The sequence below is a fragment of the Lepus europaeus genome, chromosome 10 (assembly GCF_033115175.1).
Source record: "Lepus europaeus isolate LE1 chromosome 10, mLepTim1.pri, whole genome shotgun sequence".
Lineage (NCBI taxonomy): Eukaryota > Metazoa > Chordata > Mammalia > Lagomorpha > Leporidae > Lepus > Lepus europaeus.
Genome location: NC_084836.1, coordinates 96,687,874 through 96,709,901, shown reverse-complemented (window position 1 = coordinate 96,709,901; position 22,028 = coordinate 96,687,874). Strand labels below are relative to the sequence as shown.

Below are 22,028 nucleotides of genomic sequence, written 5' to 3'. Positions count from 1 at the left end.
CGCTGGTTCGAGTCCCTGTTGCTCCACTTTCCATCCAGCTCTCTGCTATGGCCTGGGAAAGCAGTAGAAGATGGCCCAAGTCCTTGGGCCCCTGCACCTGCGTGGGAGACCCAGAAGAACCTCTTGGCTCCTGGCTTCGGATCAGCTCAGTTTTGCCTGTTGTGGTCATTTGGGGAGTGAACCAGCAGATGGAAGACTGTCCTCTCTCTCTCTCTCTGGCTCTACCTCTCTCTGTAACTCTGTCTTCCAAAATAAATAAAATAAATCTTTTTTTTTTTTTTTGACAGGCAGAGTGGACAGTGAGAGAGAGAGAGAGAAAGGTCTTCCTTTTGCCGTTGGTTCACCCTCCAATGGCTGCGCGGCCGGCGCGCTGCGGCCGGCGCACCACGCTGATCCGAAGCCAGGAGCCAGGTGCTTCTCCTGGTCTCCCATGGGGTGCAGGGCCCAAGGACTTGGGCCATCCTCCACTGCACTCCCTGGCCACAGCAGAGAGCTGGTCTGGAAGAGGGGCAACCGGGACAGGATCGGTGCCCTGACCAGGACTAGAACCCGGTGTGCCGGCGCCGCTAGGCGGAGGATTAGCCTATTGAGCCGCGGCGCCGGCCTAATAAAATAAATCTTAAAAAAAAAAAAGACCCAGAACAATTCCATCCCTGTAGGTGTGCTTCCCAGGCAACACCCCCAGAGCTGACTGGTGATGGGATTTCTATGTGGGTTATTTTTGCCTGTGTTTGAATCTGATGTAACTAGAAGCAGATAGCAGAACCTGCCATGCATTTGATTCTGTTAGCTCAGCACCATTTAGCCAGGGTGCCCGTTCGTCACTAGGGAAATTCATCCAGGGGGAGGCTCCCAATAGCTGGTTCTTGGGGCCGGTGTTGTGGTGCCGCAGGTTAAGTCGCCACCTGTGACGCTGTTCACCCTCATCTGAGCGCTGTTGGAGTCCCAACTGGTCTGCTTCCCATCTAGTTCCCTGCTAATGAGCCTGGGAAAGCAGCAGAGGATGGCCCAAGCACCTGGGCCCCTGAATCCACATAGGACACCCAGATAGAGTTCCAGGCTCCCGGCTTCTGCCTGGCCCAGCCTGGACCTTCATGGCCATTTAGGGGAGTGAACCAGCAGATAAAAAAAAAATCTCTGATGAGCTGGCTCCGTGGCTCACTTGGCTAATCTTCCGCCTGCGGCGCCAGCACCCCAGGTTCTAGTCCTGGTTGGAGCGCCGGATTCTGTCCCGGCTGCTCCTCTTCCAGTCCAGCTCTCTGCTGTGGTCAGGGAAGGCAGTGAAGGATGGCCCAAGCGCTTGGGCCCTGCACCAGCATGGGAGACCAGGAGGAACACCTGGCTCCTGGCTTCGGATTGGCGCAGCATGCCAGCTGTAGCAGCCATTTGGGGGGTGAGCCAACGGAAGGAAGACCTTTCTCTCTGTCTCTCTCTCTGTCTCTGTCTCTGTCTAAATCTGCCTGTCAAAAAAAAAAAAAAAAAAATCTCTGACGGGGCCAGCACCGTGGCTCACTTGGTTAATCCTCAGCCTGTGTCACCGGCATCCCATATGGGCGCCGGTTCTAGTCCCGTTTGTTCCTCTTCCACTCCAGCTCTCTGCTATGGTCCGGGAAGGCAGTGGAGGATGGCCCAAGTGCTTGGGCCCCTGAACCTGCATAGGAGACCAGGAGGAACCACCTGGCTCGGATCGGCGTAGCTCCGGCTGTTGCGGCCATTAGGGGAGTAAACCAGCAGAAGGAAGACCTTTTTCTCTCTCTCTCACTGTTCATATCTCTACTTGTCAAACAAGTTTAAAAAAATAACTGAAAAAAAAATCTCTGTAGCTCTGCCTTTCAGATAAATAAATCAATAAATCTTCTAAAAATCACTTGGTTTTTCTCACTGCTGTATACTGTTCCACAGTGTGAGTAGTCCAGTTTGTCTCTCCAAGCGCCTCCGGATGGCCTTTTGAGTTGATTCCCGAGTTTGCCTATCAGGAATAAAGTCAACAGGAACACTTCCAGTGTGTGGATCAGAGTTCGCCTAGGTTTAACTTTCCTAAGAACTGTCGATCGTTTCCCCAAATCTTTTAACCTCTCTTTAAAACAGGGAGAATAAGGCTACTATGCCTGATTATCGTGAGGGTAAGTATGAAGCTGTACGCCGGGGACCTGGGACGCAGTGGGCACTGGATAGTCGCTGGCCATGGCCTTGACTGACGGCAGGCACCGTGGCTGGGCAGCGGCCCCAGACTCTTTCGGCACTCAGGGCCCACACACCTGCCGGGCCTCCGGCTACCCAGTCGGCGCTACCCTGTTACTCTGGCTCACCTCGCCAGACACTGGCGCCACTGGGCCTTTGCACAGCACCCGCCGCTTACTGAGCACCAACTGTGTGCCAAGCCCGGTGCTGGAGACACAGGAGGACCCTCACCAGAGGGGACACTTCCTCGCTTGGAAAGTGCGGGGGAGGCATTCCCAGCCCCGGGAAGTCCCCGGGAAGTTGTTTCAGACGAATAACGGAAGCAAGGCACCCACTCCCCGCGCCGGGCGCCTTGATCCAGGGCAGCCCGGTCTCCCGCGCGCCCAGGCCCGCAGTGGCAGGCCGGGCGACCGCCCCGCCGCGCGGCCCCGCCCCGGGGCCGGCCAAGGCGCGCTCTCGGGCCGGGCCCGCCCAGCCCACTTCGCGTGGTTCGCTGCTGGCGGCGGCGGTCGGCTGGTCGCCGTGTAGTGGCTGCCCGAGGTAAGATCGCTGACCGCGGCATCGCCGGCGCTGTCGGGCCAGCACAGACCGACGCCTTTAGGGCAGGTGGGCTGCGGCGGCAGAAGCCGAGCGCGACTCGGAGTCCAACGGGCGCCGTGCCGCGCCCTGGGCCTGAGGCCCGCGGGGGCCTGCAAGGGGACAGGGAGCGCGCGCGACACTGGGTTCGGGACACGTTGGGCTCCACGCACCGCACGCAGTTCCCGGGCAGAGGGGCAGAGGGCGCGGGGCGGCTGCTCAGGCTTTGCGGGAGGTTGGGCCGGAAGGAGCCGGGCCGCGGCGCCGAGCCCCGCCCGCCCTCCGCAGGCCCAGGGTGACCCTCGGGCGAGGCCCAGCCCGGCTGCGCCGACCGGTGGCGGCCGCCTTTCCCTGGGTCTGCACGCTTCCCCGCGGTGACACCCGCTCGGAGCAGCCGTGGGCCGCGCCTGGGAACGCGATCCAGGCCGGGGGCCAGCCCCTACCCGGGGAGGTGGCTTGCGCTGTTTGGCACCGGCTCAGTGCCTCTGCGCCGCTCAGGTCAGAGGTTTGGCCGCGCGTTCAAGGACACGCCACCGCCTCCTCCTGCTCTTTGAGACAGGAAGAAGGTACCAGGTAAAGGAGGAAAACGAAACACAGTGAAACAAAACAAAAGCACCCCGGGGAGAAGAAAGCTGCCGGGCCTCAGAAACAGCCGGGCCGGCCAGGTCGTGTCCAGGCCCTGTCTGAAGGATCTCCATCTCTGAGCGCCTGTGGCGAGCTGTTGCCTCCCCCAGGCTGTCCTCTCTGGGCAGGGACCTTGGCCCTTTCCTGGGCTTGAAGGCAGGGGCCTCCCCGCCCTGCAGGTGCAGTGAGACAGCAGGTCCTGGGATCAAATTCTGCCAAGGCTCCTAGTCAGCTGCGCGCTTAGTGTCACTAAACCCAGTCCTGGGGTTGTGACAAGGCTTCCGTGGAAGACCCTAAGACCCCTAGGACGTGCACGTCTGTAGTGGGCTGGCAACACAGCGGGACGATGGGAGCCTCCTTTCCTTTCGGTTGGGCCACATCACCCCTCCCCGCCCCCACCCACACACCTGTGCAGAGTGCCTCACCTGACTGCCTCCCGGTGCCCTCCCGGGCACACGAGGAAGCAAGAAGGACGTCCACTAACCTTCACGAAGCTGTGCTTTGCTCACCTCCTGAAGGCTCAGAGGACTGGCTCTGCTCCCTGGTGTTCCTGAGCCGGCACCGGCACCTGCCCCACCAGGAAGGTAGCGGGAGGCCGCTGCTCCGTCTCCGGAGCCTCAGCAGCTGTCAGGTGGCTCTTGGCCCAGCAGCAACAGGTCTCACGCACGGCTGACATCCACTTGCTCATCTCCTCTCCCCATCTCCTTCCCAGCCATTTATTTTTATTTTCACTTATTGGAAAGGGAGAGAGACAGAGACAGAGAAAGGTCTTCTGTCTGCTGGCCCACTCCCCAAGTACCCACAACAGCAGGGCCAGCCTAAAGCCAGGAACTCTAACTGGGTCTCCCACGTGGGTGGCAGGGACCCTAGCACGGTATCGCCTGCTGCCTCCCCGGGTGCGCCCAGCGGGAAGCTGGATGTGGAAGCAGATCTGGGACTCAGACCAGGCGCTGCACATGGGCTGTGTGCGTCCCAAGCTGCATGCTGCCCACTGTGCCAGAGCAGCCGCGCCTTCCACCCGCTGCAGCCCACCGCACCCCACGCTGCCCTTGTTCCCAGCTGAGCTCCAGGAGCCCTCTCCGTACTGCCTTTCCCTCAGCCCCTCTGGCCCACTCACCAGCACCTTTCATTCCTCACCAGCCAAGGAGCCACCCTTGCTTCTCCTCCACCTCCTATATCCACGGAACACCAGGAATGCAGCCACCTCTTGCCACCTCTGTGGTTGCCACCATGGCCATAACCCATCGTGTCTCCCCGGCTGAAGCCTCCCGGTTCGTCTGCCTGCCTTCATCTGGCCCCTCCACAGCCCTCACAACTACCAAAGAGGTCTTTTCTTTTTTGACATTTATCTGAACCGCATAGTGACAGAGAGAGATCTTCCATCTGCTGGCTCACTCCTCAAATGGCCCCACAATAGGCAGCTCTGGGTGAGGCTGGAACCAGGAGCCAGGAACTCTATCCTGCTCTCCCATGTGGGTGGTAGGAACTCAAGTGCTTAAGCCGTCATCTGCAGTCTTCCTAAGTGCATTAGCAAGAAGCTGGATCAGAGGTAGAAACAGCTGGACTCAAACCCACGCTGTGCTCTGTAATTGCAAGCTGTGGCTTAACCCACTGCGCCACAACACCCACCCCCGGAGAGGTCTTTAACATAAATCCAATCTCTTCTTTCCCACTAGGACCTTCCAACAGTTCCCCATTTCACTCCAAGTAAAACCCAGTCTTTCCTACAATGCCCTATATGAGTGACCCCTGCCAACCTCCTTGACCTTGATCTTTACCCCTTCATAACTATTTGTTTTTAAATATTTATTTATTTGAAAGGCAGAGTTACAGATAGAGAGAGAGCTATCTTCCATCCACTGATTCACTCACCCAAATGGTCGTAGCAGCCAGAGCTGGGCCAAACTGAAGCCAGGAACCTGAAGTCTAGCCAAGTCTCCCATGTGAGTGCAGGGGCCCAAGCACTGGGCCCAGCTTCTGCTGCTTTCCCAGGTCCATTAGCAAGGAGCTGGATCAGAAGTGGAGCAGCCAGGACTCAACCATGCTCCTTTGGGATGCAGGCTTTTGGCTTAACCCGTGGGCCACAGCACCGGCCCCAGGCTGTTTGTCTTACTCCCTGCAGCACTTCCTGGTGGGAGAGGCAAACAGGAAACCAGCAAACACTGAGTGTGACTTGTGCTAAGAGCCGCTGAAGCAATGGCTTGTATTAGAAGCACTTTAAAAACTGTGAGCATGTGGGGCCAAGTGATGACTGTCAAAGTAAGCTTGCGGAGCCATTGGAAGGTGAGGAAGAAACCTGGAAGAGGTGCGTGCCGGGTCCCAGGGTGTTGGAGTGCAGTCTCCCTGGAAGCATGGGCACGTGGCATGCTACAGCCACGGCCCGCAGTTGTGTGCTGAGGATCCCGGCTCTTTGCTCCTCCACTTCCAGCAGCCCCAGGGTTTCTTGGTTCCTTGTTTTCTCCATCTTTAAAGTTAGATGATCCTATTGCTATCAGATTGGCCTCCACCACCATTACCCCCAATCTACCCAAAAGAAGCAGTACTTCTAGATGGGGAATTGTTGCTATTGTTCTAAGGGCCTTAGAGCTGGGAGCCACTCACAGACTTGGCAGCCAGGGTCACGGACAGAGCCCCCGTCCCCCATGTGCTGAGGACACAGGCAGACCCCCTCCATGTGCTAGGGGCTCCACTGAGGTACTAGGGACACAGGCAGACCCCCTCCATGTGCTAGGGACTCCACTGAAGTGCTAGGGACACAGACCCCCTTCTCCTGTGCCTGGGGCACAGCTCCAGCACCGACCAAGCTACATAGGACAGACATGGACCCTGTGTCACCTGGATCTCCTTTTGGTCCTCTGTTCATTTTTTGAGCAAATTCTTTGAGAGCCCCTAGGATCCAGGCAATTAGGACAATGTAAAGAAATTGAGGGACCAACGCTGTGGCGTAGCAGGTTAAGCCACTGCCTGCAGTGCTGGCACCTCATATGGCCGCCGGTTCGAGTCCTGGCTGCTCCACTTCCGATCCAGCTCTCTGCTATGACCTGGAAAAGCAGCAGAAGATGGCCCAAGTCCTTGGGCCCCTGCACCCACGTAGGAGACCCGGAAGAAGCTCCTGGCTCCTGGCTTCAGTCTGGCCCAACTCTGGCCATTGAAGGCATCTGGGAAGTGAGCCAGCGGATGGAAGACCTCTCTCTCTCTCTCTCTCTCTCTCCTCTCTCTGTGTGTAACTCTGACTTTCAAATACATAAATTAAAAAAAAAAAAGAAAGAAATTGAAGATGAAAGATAAAAGCAGAATTCCAGCAGGCTGAACAGGAAAGACGTGCCTTTGCCCAGCCCCTCCCAGCCCCGTGGCCTTGCCTTCTGTTCTCTTCCAGTCTTCCCCGTGTCTCAGTCCGTCGCGCTCGGCCATCGCGCTCGCCGAGTCCAGGGCCCTGTCTGCAGGACGTGAGCGGCGATGACGTTTGCTGAGGACAAGACCTACAAATACATCTGCCACCACCACAGCAGCTTCTGCCGTGTGGATGTGCTGGAGATCCTGCCTTTCCTGCCCTGCCTTACGGCAAATGACCAGGTGCGCCCAGCCCCCTGCCGGCTCACCCCAGCCAGGGCCAGCTCCTTCCTGCCCCTCGTGGACCAGGGCGCCTCACAAAATTCCTAGCAAACGCATATTCGGAAAACTCCGCACGTGGATTCCAAACCTTCCTGCACCCGGATACACTTGTCTTTCTGATGTTTCGGCAGACTTTTCCAAGGCCCTGTATCCTGCCTCTGGTCCCTGCTACTTGGCGCACTGTGTGGTGGGGTTGCCTTTGCCAGCCTCCCCGGCTCCCTCTTGTGTTTGATTTCGTGTAGTGCTCAGATGTGCGGCTGGCTCCGGTCCCACTGTTCTGTCTTCCCTTCCTCTTGTCCTTGTCCTGCTCAGGTTTGATTCCATTCTCCTCGTCCCAGGACCCTGCCCCGTGGGCCCCCATGGTTCCCACCGCACCCAGCACAGAGAAAACGCCCCCTCCCCATTTCAGCTGCCGTCTCCGATGGGAGCCCTGTGCTCTCTTGCGGGGTCTCCTATCTTCAGGCGTCTCAGGGCTGATGGGGTTTGACCCCTTCCTCTTGTATGTTGCATCTTGAAGATCCCTTATCGCTTAGCAACCGTCTTCTGTGTTTTGTTTCTGTCGTGTGGCTTGTTTCCACTTTGCCCTGGCTGGGGGGCGGGGGGGTTATCTGGTCCCAGGGCTTTTGCATTGCAGTACATTCTGCTTCTCACCAGCAAAGGAGAGAGAATTACAGGACACTCAGAGTCCACTTCCTGGCAGCTGCGGTTGGTCGTTGGCTGTTGGCTGTTGCTCATGGCTCTTCCTCATTCTGTTCTAGGGCCCTGCTCCTAGCTTTGTCCTGGGCCAGGGTCCAGTGTCCAATGGCTGCTCCCCACTGGGGTCTCTCGGTGCCCCTCTCTGCAGTTGTCACATGCTGGGTGAAGAGGCGGCCGGAGACAACTGGCTTGAGCACGACTCCGGGGCTGTGTCTTCCAGGATCGGCTGCGGGCCTCCTACACGCGCCTGGGCAACCGAGACACCCTCTGGGACCTGTTCAACAGCCTGCAGCGGCGGACTGGCTGGGTGGATTCCTTCATCGAGGGCCTGAGGGCCTGCCAGCTGCCGGAGCTCGCTGACCAAGTGGCTGGCGAATACCTGCGCCACCTGCCTCGTGAGCGTCCTGCCCCGGCCCCGAGACCCTGCCTGCTCCCTCTGCCTTCTCCCCTCGCCTCTCCCTCCTCGGTACCTCCTGCCTTTCTCCTCACCCTCCCACCCATCTCCTGCCATCTGTGGGTGAAGCCCAGTGTGGAGCCTGGCTGAGCCTCGGGCTTCCCCTCTGTAAGATGGGGCTGATGGCAGTTTCTGCACTGGGTGGATTCCGCGGGACGGTGCGTGTCGAAGGGGCCGACTCCTCTGATTTGTCTGGCTGTGTTCTTTGCTTGCTGCCTGCTTCTGGTCTCCCGGTTCCTTCCTCTCCACACCCACGTGTCCGCCCTCCCTCTCTCCGCTTTACTTCCCCTCCTGCTCTCCCTGGAAGCCTTCTAGCCCTCACCCCAGGCTGCTCTGTTACCCCTCAGCTCCCTTCCACTGCCCCTTCCTGGCCCTGGTGCTGGGGGCATTTGGCACGGTCAGGAGAGGAGGAGGCCTGGGGGAGGGAGGGAACCAGCCTTGTTCATACCAAGGGACTTCAGGAAGCTCATGGAAAGAACAGTTTGAAAGACATGTTTATCTTGGTGCCAAAAAAAAAAAAAATTAAATCCATGCAGTTTTTATAGCATGCATTTCTTTGTTCCTCCCTCCCTCTCTTTTCTTTTTTCTTTCCTTCCTTCTTTCTTTCTCTCTTTTTTGTTTTCTTTCTTTCTCTCTCTTTTTTCTTTTGAAAGGCAGAGTTACAGAGGGAAAGGGAGAGAGAGAGAGAGAGAGAGAGAGAGATCTTCCATCTGCTGGTTAATTTCCCAAATGCCATCAATGGCCAGAGTAGGGCCAGCCTGAAACCAGGAGCCAGGAGCTTCTTCCAGGTCTCCCATATGGGTTCAGGGGCCCAAGCACTAGGGCCATTCTCTGCTGCCTTCCCAGGCGCATTAGCAGGGACCTGAATCAGAAGTGGAGCAGCAGCCAGGACTCAAACCAGTAGCCAGATGGGATGCAGCGACTTTACCCGCTATGCCACAGTGCTGGCTCCCATAACATGCATTTCTGTGAGGTTTTTAAATTTATTTTGAGAGGCACATACATACACAGCTCCCATCTGCTGGTTCACCCACCAAATGCCCACTACAGCTAGGGCTGATCTAGGACAAAGCTAGAAGTTAGGATTGCAGCCCAAGTCATGCATGCTATGGTGGGAGTCCAATTACTCGAGCCATCACCTGCTGCCTCCCAGGGTGTGTGCCAGCAGGAAGCTGGAGTCAGGAGTGGAGCTGGCACTCCAGGCACTCGGCTGTGGGGCGCAGGTGTTAACTGCGGGGCCAAACACGGGCCCTCCGTGTCCGTCTCGCAGACTCCTCGTACTTCAGGCCGGGGCAGCCTCAGGGACCCCAGTCAGGTGTCCAGCTCCGGGATGGCCCACACTCTCTTTTCTTTCTCCAATGCTGCCGCCTTCCTTGTGGGTTTCTTCGGTTGGTGGAGATTTGCAATGATTCCCTGAGTCCGGACAGCTGCTGCAGGGTCAGGGATGGGCGGGGCAGGGGTCTGTGAGTGGTAACAGCCCCCCCCCCCTGACTTCACCTCCCCCCTTGTTGCCTGTCCTTGGCCTCTCCAGCTCCCCTCTCCCTGCTACTCCTGCCCCTCCCCAGTGGCCTCCCAGGACTGCACCCTACATCAGGACAGCCTTGAGCTATGGAGGGGGCTGGGGGCCCAAGAGCTGCCAAGTGTCTCCATTACAGGGAGCCCCCCATTCCTTCCTGATATCACTGTATCTTTGTCCTCCAGGGGCTGCATCCCACCCCGGAGCCCCTCCCGGGGCGCCATCACTTCCTGCTGCAAACATCCCTGCACCTGCTGCAAACCCCAGCATCCCCCACGCTGGCCACAGAGAGGAGCCAAGTTACCCCTTGCCTGTCCAGGACACCCAGCCGCCCAAGTCCCCGGGAGAGGTGCGTCCTCATCGCCCGCCCACCTGCTTTTGTATTCCCGTCTGCCCGCTTCTACCCTCTCAGGCCCTTACAAGAAGGGGGGCTGCCTCAGACCCACCTCAGGCGGCTGGCCAGGCCTTCACCGTGTTGCAGCCCTCAGCCCTCTGCCTCCAGCTGGCTTGGAGGCCACCGCTTAGAGGGCTCCGCGGTGGCCAGTATGAGATGTGGAGCTTGGGGAGGAAGCTGGGGCTTGACCAGCTGATGGGGAGGGTGGAACGAGGGAGCGGATGGCGAGCTGCAGTGATTGCCAGGAAGATCAAGTTCAGGGGAGAGAAGACCGTGTCTACTGAGAGGTCAGGAGTGGGCAGCGGGCGTCCAGGAGACCTGGAGGCCAAGAAGGGGTCTGTGCATGGCCGCAGAGAGGGGGACCCGTCCCCAGGGTCACAGGTGGACAGGGACTGCCCTTGGATTGATGCGTGTCTTCTGTGAGGTCAAGGCAAGGTCGCCCGTGGACACGGGGTCCGGCTGCGTCTCCTTGGCTCCCGGGCTCTGTGCTGTGGCTGAGCCCTTCGGTGGTGGGGGGGGGGGTCCCCAGAGCGTGAGGCGCTCTATGCCAGCTCTCGGGGGACGCAGCTCTGATTTTCCCTCTTGCAGGGTTCAGAGCAAACGCCACCCACACCCAGCTCTGGGGCCCTCCTGAGGACACCCAGCGTCACCCAGGAGCCCTCCTCCTCTGACCCGGCAGCCCTTGGCCCTCCGAGCACCAGCAGGCCTCAGGAGCAGGACACAGACCTGGCCAGCACCCACACAGCAGGTAGGCGTGGAATGTGGCCTTACAAGGTCTCACTGGCCTCCCTGGAGAGGGTCAGCATCAGGGTCAGAGCGACTCCTCCATCCTCCTGGACCGGAGACGAAGTGGGAATAAAGGGAGCAGAGCCTCCTTAGCCAGTGGCTGGGGACGTGGTCACTGGCTAGGATGTGGTTGCTGGCTGGGGGCGTGGTCACTGGCTTGGCAGATGTTGCAGTACATTGCTGCCCAGGTGGGGAGGAGAATTAGGCCCATTTCTGCCCCCTGCCAAAGGGTGGGACGGCCAGGGCTGGGCCGACTGTTGGCAGTAGACACTGCCCTACCCCGTAAGGGTTGTCAGTTCCCAGCAAATCATCAGCTGGGGCCTGGCTCCACGCCAGACCTCAGCACTGTCCCTCAGGAACATAGAGCTGTCCGCCACGACCTCCCAGGCCCGCACCTCTCCACTGCCTCCCAGAGTGTGTTCCATGGGATGCTGGTGCCTGGCCAGCTCTCAGGGCCCCTGGGAGGTACCGAGCAGCTAAAGGCTGGGAGATGCCAGCTTAGTGCTCCCTCCTGTAGCTACCCCCAACCTGCCCGCAGCACCTGCCTTGTACTTTGCCATGTCAATTTGTCCCGGGATGCCCTTCAGGAGGTACCGTGGGGTCTGTGGGGGGGGGAAAGGCACTTGGGTTTCAGGACATTCGTGGTCACGTGTCCCCAGAGAGTCTGTGTCACTGTTGTTGGGAGGAAGGCCCGGCAGAGTCGCCCCAGGGAGACGGTTTGTCCTGATAGTTAGGACATCTGTGTCCCACATCCGAGTCCCTGGGTTAGAGTCCTGGTTCCAGATTCCGACGCCAGCTTCCTGTGCGTGCGGATCCTGGGAGGCAGCTCTGATGGCTCAAGTAACTGGGTTCCTGCCACCCACGTGGGAGACCTAAGTGGAGTTCTTGGGTCCTGGCTTTGGCCTGGCCTAGCCAGCCCCAGCCATAGTGGGCACTTGGGGAGTGAACCAGAGGATGCGAGGTCTCTGTCTATCTTTCAAGTAAATAAAAATTAAAAAACAGAAGAATCACCCGATTGTCAGCTCTGGGGCCTGGCATGTGTGTTCCTGGCATCCCACGGAGGATCCTGATGAAACTGGGCTTCCTCTTGGGGCGCTTTGTCCCTGCCCCCACATCCTCTGGCCCCTGGGGGCTGGTAGCTTCTGGTGCCACTTCAGCCTGAGCCGTCCTGCTCTCCCTGGCTTGATGCAGGATCGTCCCACTGGGATGTGCACTGGGGGCGAGGGGACATCAGTGCTAGGGGCGTCCCAGGTCCCACCTGGCTAGGGAGAAGGTGGGAAAGGCAGGTGCAGGTGAGAGGGGGTGTCCTGGGAGGGAGAAGAATTCATGATAACCTTGCAGCTCCTGGGTCTTGCCAGAAGGAAGGACAGTTAATGCCTGTGACAGGGCAGACCTGGGGCTACAGGTCAAGGACAGGGCAGCTGTTGGGACTCAGGCCAGTGGCTGCAACCAGAAGGCCCGAGGCTGCAAAAGGCATGCTGAGCTCCGGCAGGGGGCCCTTCTGCAGCCCTCGGGATAACGGTCCCTTGGGTTTGTGTTTCCACTTTTGCTTTGCCACCTGCAGGCTCCGGCTCCAGCCCCGCGCCACCCCGCGGACCTGTGTCTCCGTCCGTCTCCTTCCAGCCTCTGCCCCGTTCCACTCCCAAGACGAGCCGCTTGCCCGGACCCGCCGCGTCAGTTTCATCCGCTGGCACCTCCTCACCCCCTGGCTTGGCTGCTGGACAGGGTGCTGGTGTCCAGGCAAAGGCCACCATATGCTCCAGCGACACAGTGCCCGCCAGCGCAGCGTCCTCCAGGGCGCCCAGCAACGCAATGTCTGGGGACACAGTGGCCCCCGCAGAGCCTGCCAGCTCCACATTCACCAGCACGGTGCCCTCCAAGTTGCCCACCAGTGCAAAGCCCCCCGGCGCGGCGTCCTCCAATGTGCTTCCCAGTGTGGCGCCATCCAAACTGCCCGTCAGCTCAGCAGGTGCTGGCACGGTGTCACCCAAAGTGCCTGCCGGCACGGCGCCCACTAAAACACCTGCCAGCACGGCGCCCACCATCAAGAGCAGCACCAGGGCTGCGGTGAGTCTCGCCCCACCTCGCAGTGATGTGGGACCCCTGCCCCAGCAGAGCTGGCCCTACTGGCACCCTTCCCAGTCTGTCTGTGTAGTCTGTGGCCTCACCCAGACCCGAGGAGGAATAACAGTCAGGGGAGCTCCTAAGTGTGGATGCCTCGGGCAGGGGCTCGGGCATGCTAGGCCACCCGCTGTGTTCATGTGCGTTCATTCTTTTAGGGCTCTCAGCCCCAGGTAAGCTCAGTAAGGCCCTTTCTTTCTTTCCTTTCTCTCTTAAAAGACTTATTTATTGATTTATTTGAAAGTCAGTTACAGGCCGGCGCCGCGGCTCAATAGGCTAATCCTCCGCCTGTGGCGCTGGCACACCGGGTTCTAGTCCCGGTCGGGGCTCCGGATTCTGTCCCAGTTGCCCCTCTTCCAGGCCAGCTCTCTGCTGTGGCCTGGGAGTGCAGTGGAGGATGGCCCAAGTCCTTGGGCCCTGCACCCCATGGGAGACCAGGAGAAGCACCTGGCTCCTGGCTTCGGATCAGCGAGATGCGCCAGCCGCAGCGGCCATTGGAGGGTGAACCAATGGCAAAAAGGAAGACCTTTCTCTCTGTCTCTCTCTCTCACTGTCCACTCTGCCTGTCAAAAAAGAAAGAAAGAAAGAAAAGAAAGAAAGTCAATTACAGAGAAAGAGAGAGAAAGGTCTTCCATCCACTGGTTCACCCCTCAGATGGCCTCAGTGGCCAGAGCTGCACCAGGCCAGGAGCCAGGAGCTTCTTCTGGGTCTCCCACATGGTTGGCAGGGGCCCAAGCACTTGGGTCATCATCTGCTGCTTTCCCAGGTGCATTAGCAGGGAGCTGGATTGGAAGTACAGTAGCTGGGACTCGAACCAGCACCCATATGGGAATGCTGGCACTGCAGGCACCAGCTTTACCTGCTGTGCCACAGCACCAGCCCCTAGCAAGGCCATTTCACAGATGAGGAATCTGTGAGGGGCAGGGTGTGGGAGGCCCCACCAGGGTGTCCGGCCTGTCCCTGCATGACCAAGGCCTTGGTTTGCGGTCATTCCAGTCCATGCAGCCTGGAGCAGCTGCTCTGACCCAGCAACCCCCCTTAGCTGCCCCCTGCACGCCCTCACTGCTGCTGTTCCCTTGGGGGAATCAATCCACAGGACCCTTGGACACATGGCCAGGCCCACACACGTTGTGGCTGCTCTGTGGTCTTCAGGCCCAGGCAGAAATATTAATGGAGGGTGGGTCCCACATCCCACCGTGGGTTCCTGGAGCAGGAGTGAGCTCACCGCAGACCCGGGAGGGCTCCCTCACTGCCTTGCACCTCCGTGGATTAGGTCCCCTCTGGCCCGGGAGTTGAGAGGTTGGGCTGCTGGTTAATGCCCTCGCCCAGGAGGGGGCGCCCCGCCCAGCTTCTCTCCGTGTCATCCCCGGTTCCTTGAGTGCTCTCCTTTCTTTCCCAGGGGACCCCGGTGGCTCCAGCACCCAGAGGTGCCACAGGAGGCAGTGAGCCCTGGCCAGACGGCAGCTCTGGCGGCTTGCACTCCGGGCCGGAGCTGAGCAAGCCGGGTGTGCTGGCCTCCCAGCTGGACAGCCAGCCTTTCTCGGGCTGCTCCGCGGATCTCGCCATCAGCCCCAGCAACTCGCTGCTCCCCGAGCCCAGCCACGGCCCAGAGGAGAACGAGTACGTGTCGGTGGGCACTTTTGGGCTCCATGTGGTAGAATGTCCCAGCGCTGACCTGGAAAGCAGACCTGGGCTGAGCACCACCCAGCAGGCTCCACAGCCCACGGACGAGACTGTGCGATGGGTCTGGGCAGCGCCCTTGGCTTCGTGGTTTGGGGCAGCCGTGGCCAGCGCACTCGTGGCCACACTGCTGGCTGTGCTGTACCGGCGGCGCCTACTTCATTGATGGTCCCAGGACCACCTGCTGCGCACCTGCTCAGCTCTCACCGCTTGCTGCCTGCCCTTCATCCCTTCCTCAGGGCTGCAGGGCTGGGCCCCAAGGGGAGCTGAGGGGCTGCAGGCCTGGCGGGCAATGTGGGAACAGCACTTCCGTCCTGGATCGTGCCTTCTCTGGGTCCCTCTCTATCCTTGGCTTCTCTGGCTCCTCCTCTGGCCCCCCTGCTCCAGACCCGCTCACCTGCCTCCCGGTTGTCACCCCATGTGCTGGGGAGGGCGCCTCCTGCCAGGCTCATTTGCCCAAATGTGCAGAACAGGAGGTGCAGCTGGACAGCCCCTGGGGTTGGCAGTGCCCCTTGCCCCGTCCTGGCGCCCAGAGGCCTGAGGGCAGGGGTGCTGCGTCGAGGGGCCTCATAAGACCTCCTGTCCCCAGTGGCCCAGCCCAGAGGCCGCTGTGAGTCTTGCCCCAGCCACTTCACCCCCTCCTGGTCTCCATTCTCAGCTCCCTCCTCGGGTCGGGTCGGGGCCACCTGGTGAGCAGAGCTCAGCTCAAGGCCTGGGCCTCAGATGCACCCCTCCCTGGGCTGGGTGGCCTTGGCAGATGGTCCCACTCTGGTTTCACGTGGACAGCGTGAGAACCTGGCTCATGCTTTCCTGGGCTTTACTAAGACAAAGCAAGACAGGGGTTGGCCCAGAGCCGGCGACCACTGAGTGCTCCCCCCGCTCTCCTGCTCAGCTTGGTAGAGCTGAGGGCATGAAAGGCAGAGTGCGACGGGCCAGGGTGCAGCTCTGCAGGGCGGGCAGCCAGGCCTGCAGCTGCCCTGCCTCTCATGAGCTCTGTGAGCTATCAGCCTCTCTGTGCCTCCGTTCCCATCTGTAAAATGGGGGTTAGCACACACATGTGTATTTATAGACTCCTCGTGTGTGGTGAGGATGAGATGATTATCTGAGTTGGACACCTGTTAGGACCACTGCTAAGCCTGAGGGACTGCAGCTCCTGGCCGCACCTTTGGGGACAGAGCCAGGTCTCCTGCCTTGGCCTCCTTCCTCCTCCATTGCCTGTGCACTGGGGGACTGGGGGTGGGTGGGCGGGAGGCGTGTCCACCCGGCCAGCCCTGCAGGATGGGGGCTGGGGTGTTCTCCCCCAGGAGCCAGGTGGGTACCTGTGGTCCTGTGAAGCCTGCCCACCCACTGGTGGGAAGATTGGCTATGTTTATACTAGAAATACATTGGGGTGCATTGGGGTGCATGGGTTCTCTGCAGGTGGCCGTCGCTGGACAAGGGGCAGGCACAGGAGCTACCTGTGTTCCTGAGCTCTGCAGGGGACAAGAGCCAGTGTCTGCAGAAATATCGGGGTGGGGGTCACTGTCGCCCATGGCCAGCCTGGCAGCCCGCGGGGTTTGGTGCCCTGTCCAGGCCGCCAGTTTCCCCTGCAGGGTCCTAAGGACTTCCTCTGAGCTGCTGTTCAGCTCATGCTCCAGGCCCAGCAGCCTGAGCTGTGAAACCAGGAGAGACCCCTTCTCTAGCTGCCTGCGTCCCTGTGTATCCCCCCCCCCCCCCCGCCCTCACCCAGCCCTCCCTGCTCCCCTGTCGGGTAGGGCAGTGGCAGTTCATGCAGATGTCAGTTTTAATCTGAAAAAGTAGGCGGCTGGAAGGTATCACTCAGCCCCGAGGACTGTGGCCGGAGGGCAGGGCCGGCAGTGGGAAGTGCCTGGGGCAAGTGCGTAGCCAGCGGAGGCTCTCGCGTTGTGCTTCTGGAAGCCCGGCGTGGCCTGTCTTGAGCCGTGTCCTTGTATCAGCTATTGTCAGCCTGAAGTCCACTCCATGGCCACTTTAAGCAGGAGCAGAAACTGGCCCGTGAGCTGGCACGGTCGGAGCGCAGTAGTCTTGCCTTTGGATGCAGCTGGAGACAGAGCTGGGTCCCCCTCCCAGCCTGGGTGTCGGAGGAGGCCAGAACCTAAGACAGGAAGGGCGGGCATCCTTGCGCGGGTGGGCGGGGGCGAGGGGCACCTGGCTGCCACACTTGGGAGAGCACACACCTCACCTTGAGGAGGTGGTGTGCTGGGGCTGGCGGTCCCAGTGCCCCCTAAGCGCCTGGGGACAGACTCTCCTTGTATACCCTGGTCTCAGCCCCTCGGCACCTTCTTTCTCGGGCTGGGCTGCTTGGCCGGAGCCGTCACTGCTTCTGTCTCCTTAGGAGGCACCCCCGAGGCAGGGCGGTGTCGCTGTTCCTTTGGAGTATGCTGTTGACTGTGGACTGCTCCCCTACACGTGTGCACAGCACCCCACCCCCCACCCTGTGTGCCCAGCTGGGCTTCAGGGGCGCTCCCTGCCGTCTTGTTCGTCCGTGAGCTGCCCTGTTTTCTCTACAGTTTCTTTATAGAAGTAAGTTGAGGCCGGCGCCGTGGCTTAACAGGCTAATCCTCCGCCTTGCGGCGCCGGCACACCGGATTCTAGTCCCGGTCAGGGCACCGGATTCTATCCCGGTTGCCCCTCTTCCAAGCCAGCTCTCTGCTATGGCCCGGGAAGGCAGTGGAGGATGGCCCAAGTCCTTGGGCCCTGCACCCGCGTGGGAGACCAGGAGAAGCACCTGGCTCCTGGCTTCGGATCAGCGAGATGTGCTGGCCGCAGCGGCCATTGGAGGGTGAACCAACAGCAAAAAGGAAGACCTTTCTCTCTCTCTCTCTCTCACTATCCACTCTGCCTGTCCAAAAAAAAAAAAAAAAAAAAAAAAAGTAGTAAGTTGAAGGACAAAGCGTTGAGGAAGCCACAGGGACTGGGAGGATTTTGTGCCCAGGGCCCTCCGTGTTCTGCACCAGTGCCAGGTGACAATGAGGCACCCGTCACTTGGTTTCTTGGCCTCTGTGGCTGACATCCCTCCCCTTGGACTGGCTCCAAGTGCAAGCAGCACTGGACTTGGTCTTAGGGGGAGGGGCCGCAGGAGGCTCCTCCACTGCCCAGCTCCTGGGCGGTGCTCAGCTGTTGCTCCGATCCCAGAGGGGACGACGTGCCAGCTGTGTCTCCTTGCACCGGAGCCTTCCGAGGCCCTGACAGAGCCCTCACAGCAGGCGGGAATTCCCGTGCTGGGCAAGATTCACACCCTGCAGCGTGTTCTGTCTGTGGTCTCTTAGGAATGGCGGCCTTGAGGCCCCACACTTCATGCACGTCCTGTCATGAATAAACACCGCCCCCCACCCCCCACCCCCCGCCAGGGGTGGGAGGTCCAGGCTCCGTGGGCTGTGCGGGAACTGGTACCTGTCGGTGGGCAGCAGGCGCATGTTCCCCTGTGCTCCATTTCTGTCCTTTCCCTCTTGCCCAGGGCCATGAGGTCCACTCATTGTGCCGGGCAGGGTCAGGCTGAGCCCTCCTCGTCGTGCCGCTGCTGCTGTCCCTAACAGCAGTAACCAGGAGCGCCACCCCCACCCCGTCTTCTGTGCGCCAGGCACTGTGCTCACCCCTTACGTGTGCTAACTCATTTAACCCCCATTTCATGTCTTCGTGGGCCCAGTTTACAGCTGGTTTGCAAGGCTGGGTGGGGGAAGGGCCGGGGGGTGGTGATGGTAGGAAGCGAAGGAGAGCCATGGAGCTGGGTGTTAGTCATGTGCACAAATCACATCTGATTAGGTACTGGAGCCAGGGACCCCATTTAAAGTGAGATTTTCCGCATCACCACATCCCTGCCCGGGATGCCAAGATCTGCCACCTGCTTTACTAGAATAATTGCACTCAACACATAATTAGTAGAGTCTCAGGGATGTCGCAACAATATGATCACAACTGTGGTATGTGTGCCCAGGCTCAGTGGCCTGAGGCTGGGTGAGGTGGGACAGGGGCACAAGCCCAGAATGACAGGGAAGCCAGATTGGTTCAGCAGACATTGCTGAAGGCGTCCCATGTGCAGGTCCAAGGCCAAAGATGAGGATGACATGGTGGGGGCCTTCAGGTGGCTGGGGATATGGGCAATGTGTGACGCTGACCACTAGGCTTTCATGTCAGTTATTCTGTACACACTGTGTGCAAAGCGTCGGGATAGGCCTTGGTGACTGAGTAATATAAAGGGGGCTTTGAAAGTTCATGGAAAATGGAGCTAAAAGGTATGTTTATTTTGGTGCAGAAAAATTTGAAATCCATGCATATGGAGGATCTGCTAACAGCTCATGGAAAATGCCTGTTAGGGGAAAAAATTCATAGGTTCCAAAATTTTCTGCACCAAGGTAAACTTATGCTTTTCAATTCTTTTTTCCTGTGAACTTTCTGAAATCCCCTAAGTCAAAGTCCCGCTGCCTCTGATGTAATTAGAGTGGTCTGGTGAGTGTTCCCGGAGCACGGAGTTGGGGAGGGAGAGCTTGGGAGGGGACAGATGACGTTTCAATCAGTTAAGTGCTATTAATTGTTACGATATTAATTATTGTAATTAAATCCAGGGGAGAAATACCACTTAGAACCTGTCCTGGGTAAGTCCGACAAGATCAAACGTTGACAGAAATATACGGCAAATGAGATTGGAGGTTTCCGGAGGAGTGTAAGTTGGTGCTGTGGTCTGACAATGTCCCCTGACAGCAGCCGGCCAAGGTGATGGCCTTGGAGGCAGGGCTGTGGGGAGGCAGGCAGGCCATGAGTGAGACCCTCGTGAAGGCGATTGGTGCCCTGATGGGAGGCGCCGCAGAGTGCCTGTCCCCTGCCCTTGCACTGTGTGAGGGTGCAGTGGGAAGGGGCGTGTCTGCACAGAGTTAGCCCTCTCTGCACACCAGGTCTGCTGGCACCTTGATCTTGGATTTCCCAGCCTCAGAACTGTGAGAAATAAATGTCTGCGTGCCTTGCCCAGTCTAGGGTATTTTGTTCGTGCGGCCCTAGTGAACCAGGACGGTCGGTGTATCCCCGTTGGGAAACCAGCAGTGCCTCCTGAGCTGAGCCTGGATAACCTGTCAGCCGGCAGGGTGGGTATGCACACAACGGAAGCAAGAGCCTGTGTCCAGCAAGACTCCTGCAGGCTTGCTTCTGACCCCCCCTACTGCTTACCATAGCCGTGGACTGGAAACAACCCAAACTTTTATCCACAACAGAGCGGGTATTTGAGGGCTGGGCCAGTCACACGGCACAATACTAGTATATAGCAATGAGTATGAGTGGAAATCTTACACATGGTGTTGAACAACATAAAAAAAATCAATATACACAAAAGATTCTGGGGGCGGGCATTTGGCCCAGCACTTACCCCTTGGGACTCCTGTGTCCCATATGGGAGTGCCTGGTGTGAGTCTTGGCTGCTCTGCTTCCAATCCAGCTTCCTGCTTAACTGCCCAGGAAGTGAATAGACGATGGCCCAAGTACTTGGGTTCCTGCCACCCATGTGGGAGACCAGGATGGAGTTCTGGCTCCTGGTTTTGGCCTGGCCCAGCCTTGGCTGTTGTGGCCATTCAGGGAGTGGACCAGCAGATGGAGGATCTCTGTATCCTTCCTTCTCTCTGTCACTCTACTTTCCAAATAAATCTTTAAAAACAAAATAAAATAAAATGGAGAGTCAGCATTGGGGCATAGCCAGTAAAGCTGCTGCCTGTGATGTGGGCATCCCATATGGGCACCAGTTCATTTCCCAGCTGCTCCACTTCCAATCCATCTCCTTGGTGGATGGCCTGGGAAAGCAGTTGAGGATGGCCCAGGTCCTTGCACCCTTGCGCCCATGTGGGACACCTGGAAGAAACTCCTGGCTCCTGGCTTAGACCTGGCCCAGCGCTGGCCATTGCAACCATCTGGGGAGTGAATCAGCAGATGGAAGATATCTCTGTGTTTCTCCCTCTCTCTCTGTAATTCTGCCTTTCAAATAAATACATAAATTAAAAAAAAATAATAAAGTGACAAATCTTTAAAAGTGTGATTCTCTTCATATAAAACTACATAAAAAAAGCAAATTGGTTTTGCTGTTAGGAATCAGGAGAAAGGTCGACTTGGGGAGTACTGGAGCTGGGCAGGGGTGCTGGTACCCCTGGCTGGGGTGCTGTGTGTGCACAGTTTCTGCCCAGACTCCCTGTTGGAGATGTGGAAATAAACGAAGACTACTCAAGTGAGAACAGAGAGCCCATTCCATCAGAGCCTCAAGCACTCAAAGACAGGCGCTGGGAAACTTTATGGAGAAGTAAAAGGGAGGCTTCAGGTGTGCTGAGATTGGAGGGGTCGTCATGGAGACGCCAGAGGCGGGCCAAGTGGAAGAGGGGCAGCTGACTTTGGCTGGGGAGCTTGTTCAGCTTGTCTGGTGGTATGGATTTGAGAGCTGGGGAGTGGTTGCAAGTCGGTCTACCTGATTGGGGCTGCGGACTGCCCCACTTTGGATTGGTTTGGTTTGGATTCCCTGCCTGGGTCCTGCCAAGGCTTTGGGTCAGAGTTCTGTTGTCATGTCTGGTCTGGCCGTTATCCAACTGCTTTTTCAGTCTCGGAGGGAAGGGTGTGGGCTCTGGGAGGGGCCGCCACCCCTGGAATGGAGGGGGCACATCCACACTTCTTGCAGGTCCCCAGCCCTCCCTGGGGTCCATGGTGTTTGCTGTCAGGGTGAGCCTGCTCCAAGTCATTGCTTTGTGACCACAGCCATTGCCACGGTTTGAATGTGGCCTGTCTCTGCCAGCACTCATTGGAAGAAGCCAGGGGCTTCTTCCAGGTCTCCAACGTGGGTGCAGGGGCCCAAGCACTTGGGCCATTTTCTGCTGCTTTCCCAGGTGCATTAGTAGGGAGCTGGATCAGAAAACAATAGCCGGGACTCAAACTAATGCCCAGCTTAACCCACTGAGCCACAACACTGGTCCCAACCTCATCACCTCTTAAACAGCCACCTCCCAGGGCCAACACTGATGCGCCTGCAGTACCGGCATCTCATGGGGTGCCAGTTTGAGTCCCAGCTACCCCACTTCCGTTTGGCCATTTGGGGAGTGAACAAGCTGATGGAAGATTTCTCTTTTTCTCTGGCTTTCAAAAACAAATCAGGAGTTGATGAGGTCATTAAGTGGAATTATTTATTATTTACTTATTTGCTGCAGAATTCCAGTGAGCTCCAGCTCTCAGAGTTACTTACAGTGAGAGCAGTTGTGACAAAGCAACACTGCCTTGTTCATGTGCACCTGCCTGCCCTCTGCCTGCCACTCGGAGCTGCTCAGCATGAGGCCCTCACCACGTGTGGCTGTCTGGTTTCAGACATCCTGATCCCCAGTATCATGAGCCCACCCTTTTTTCTACCAAGGGCCATT

The 22,028-nt window shown here is 58.5% G+C and overlaps 1 protein-coding gene across 2 annotated transcripts; it reads left to right on the top strand.

Moving 5' to 3' along the window:
* The first annotated feature begins 2,636 nt into the window (after window positions 1–2,636).
* Window positions 2,637–20,680, top strand: MAVS (mitochondrial antiviral signaling protein). Of its 2 annotated transcripts, XM_062203911.1 has the most exons (8): window positions 2,654–2,721; window positions 4,522–4,707; window positions 6,758–6,954; window positions 7,910–8,084; window positions 9,845–10,008; window positions 10,642–10,801; window positions 12,404–12,906; window positions 14,360–20,680. In XM_062203911.1, the coding sequence occupies exons 3-8, from the start codon at window positions 6,838–6,840 to the stop codon at window positions 14,804–14,806; spliced, it is 1,566 nt and encodes a 521-aa protein (XP_062059895.1). In that variant the 5' UTR covers window positions 2,654–2,721; window positions 4,522–4,707; window positions 6,758–6,837; the 3' UTR covers window positions 14,807–20,680. The 2 variants fall into 2 exon arrangements, with proteins under 2 accessions (XP_062059896.1, XP_062059895.1); XM_062203912.1 differs by lacking the exon at window positions 4,522–4,707 and having other exon boundaries at window positions 2,637–2,721.
* Window positions 20,681–22,028: the final 1,348 nt, after the last annotated feature.

Excerpts from the sequence above, each read along its gene's own strand:
- MAVS (XM_062203912.1), top strand. The coding sequence starts at position 6,838 with ATGACGTTTGCTGAGGACAAGACCTACAAATACATCTGCCACCACCAC. Across the intron at positions 6,955-7,909 it reads GCCTTACGGCAAATGACCAG|GATCGGCTGCGGGCCTCCTA; the intron begins GTGCGCCCAGCC and ends TGTGTCTTCCAG. Across the intron at positions 10,802-12,403 it reads GGCCAGCACCCACACAGCAG|GCTCCGGCTCCAGCCCCGCG; the intron begins GTAGGCGTGGAA and ends TGCCACCTGCAG.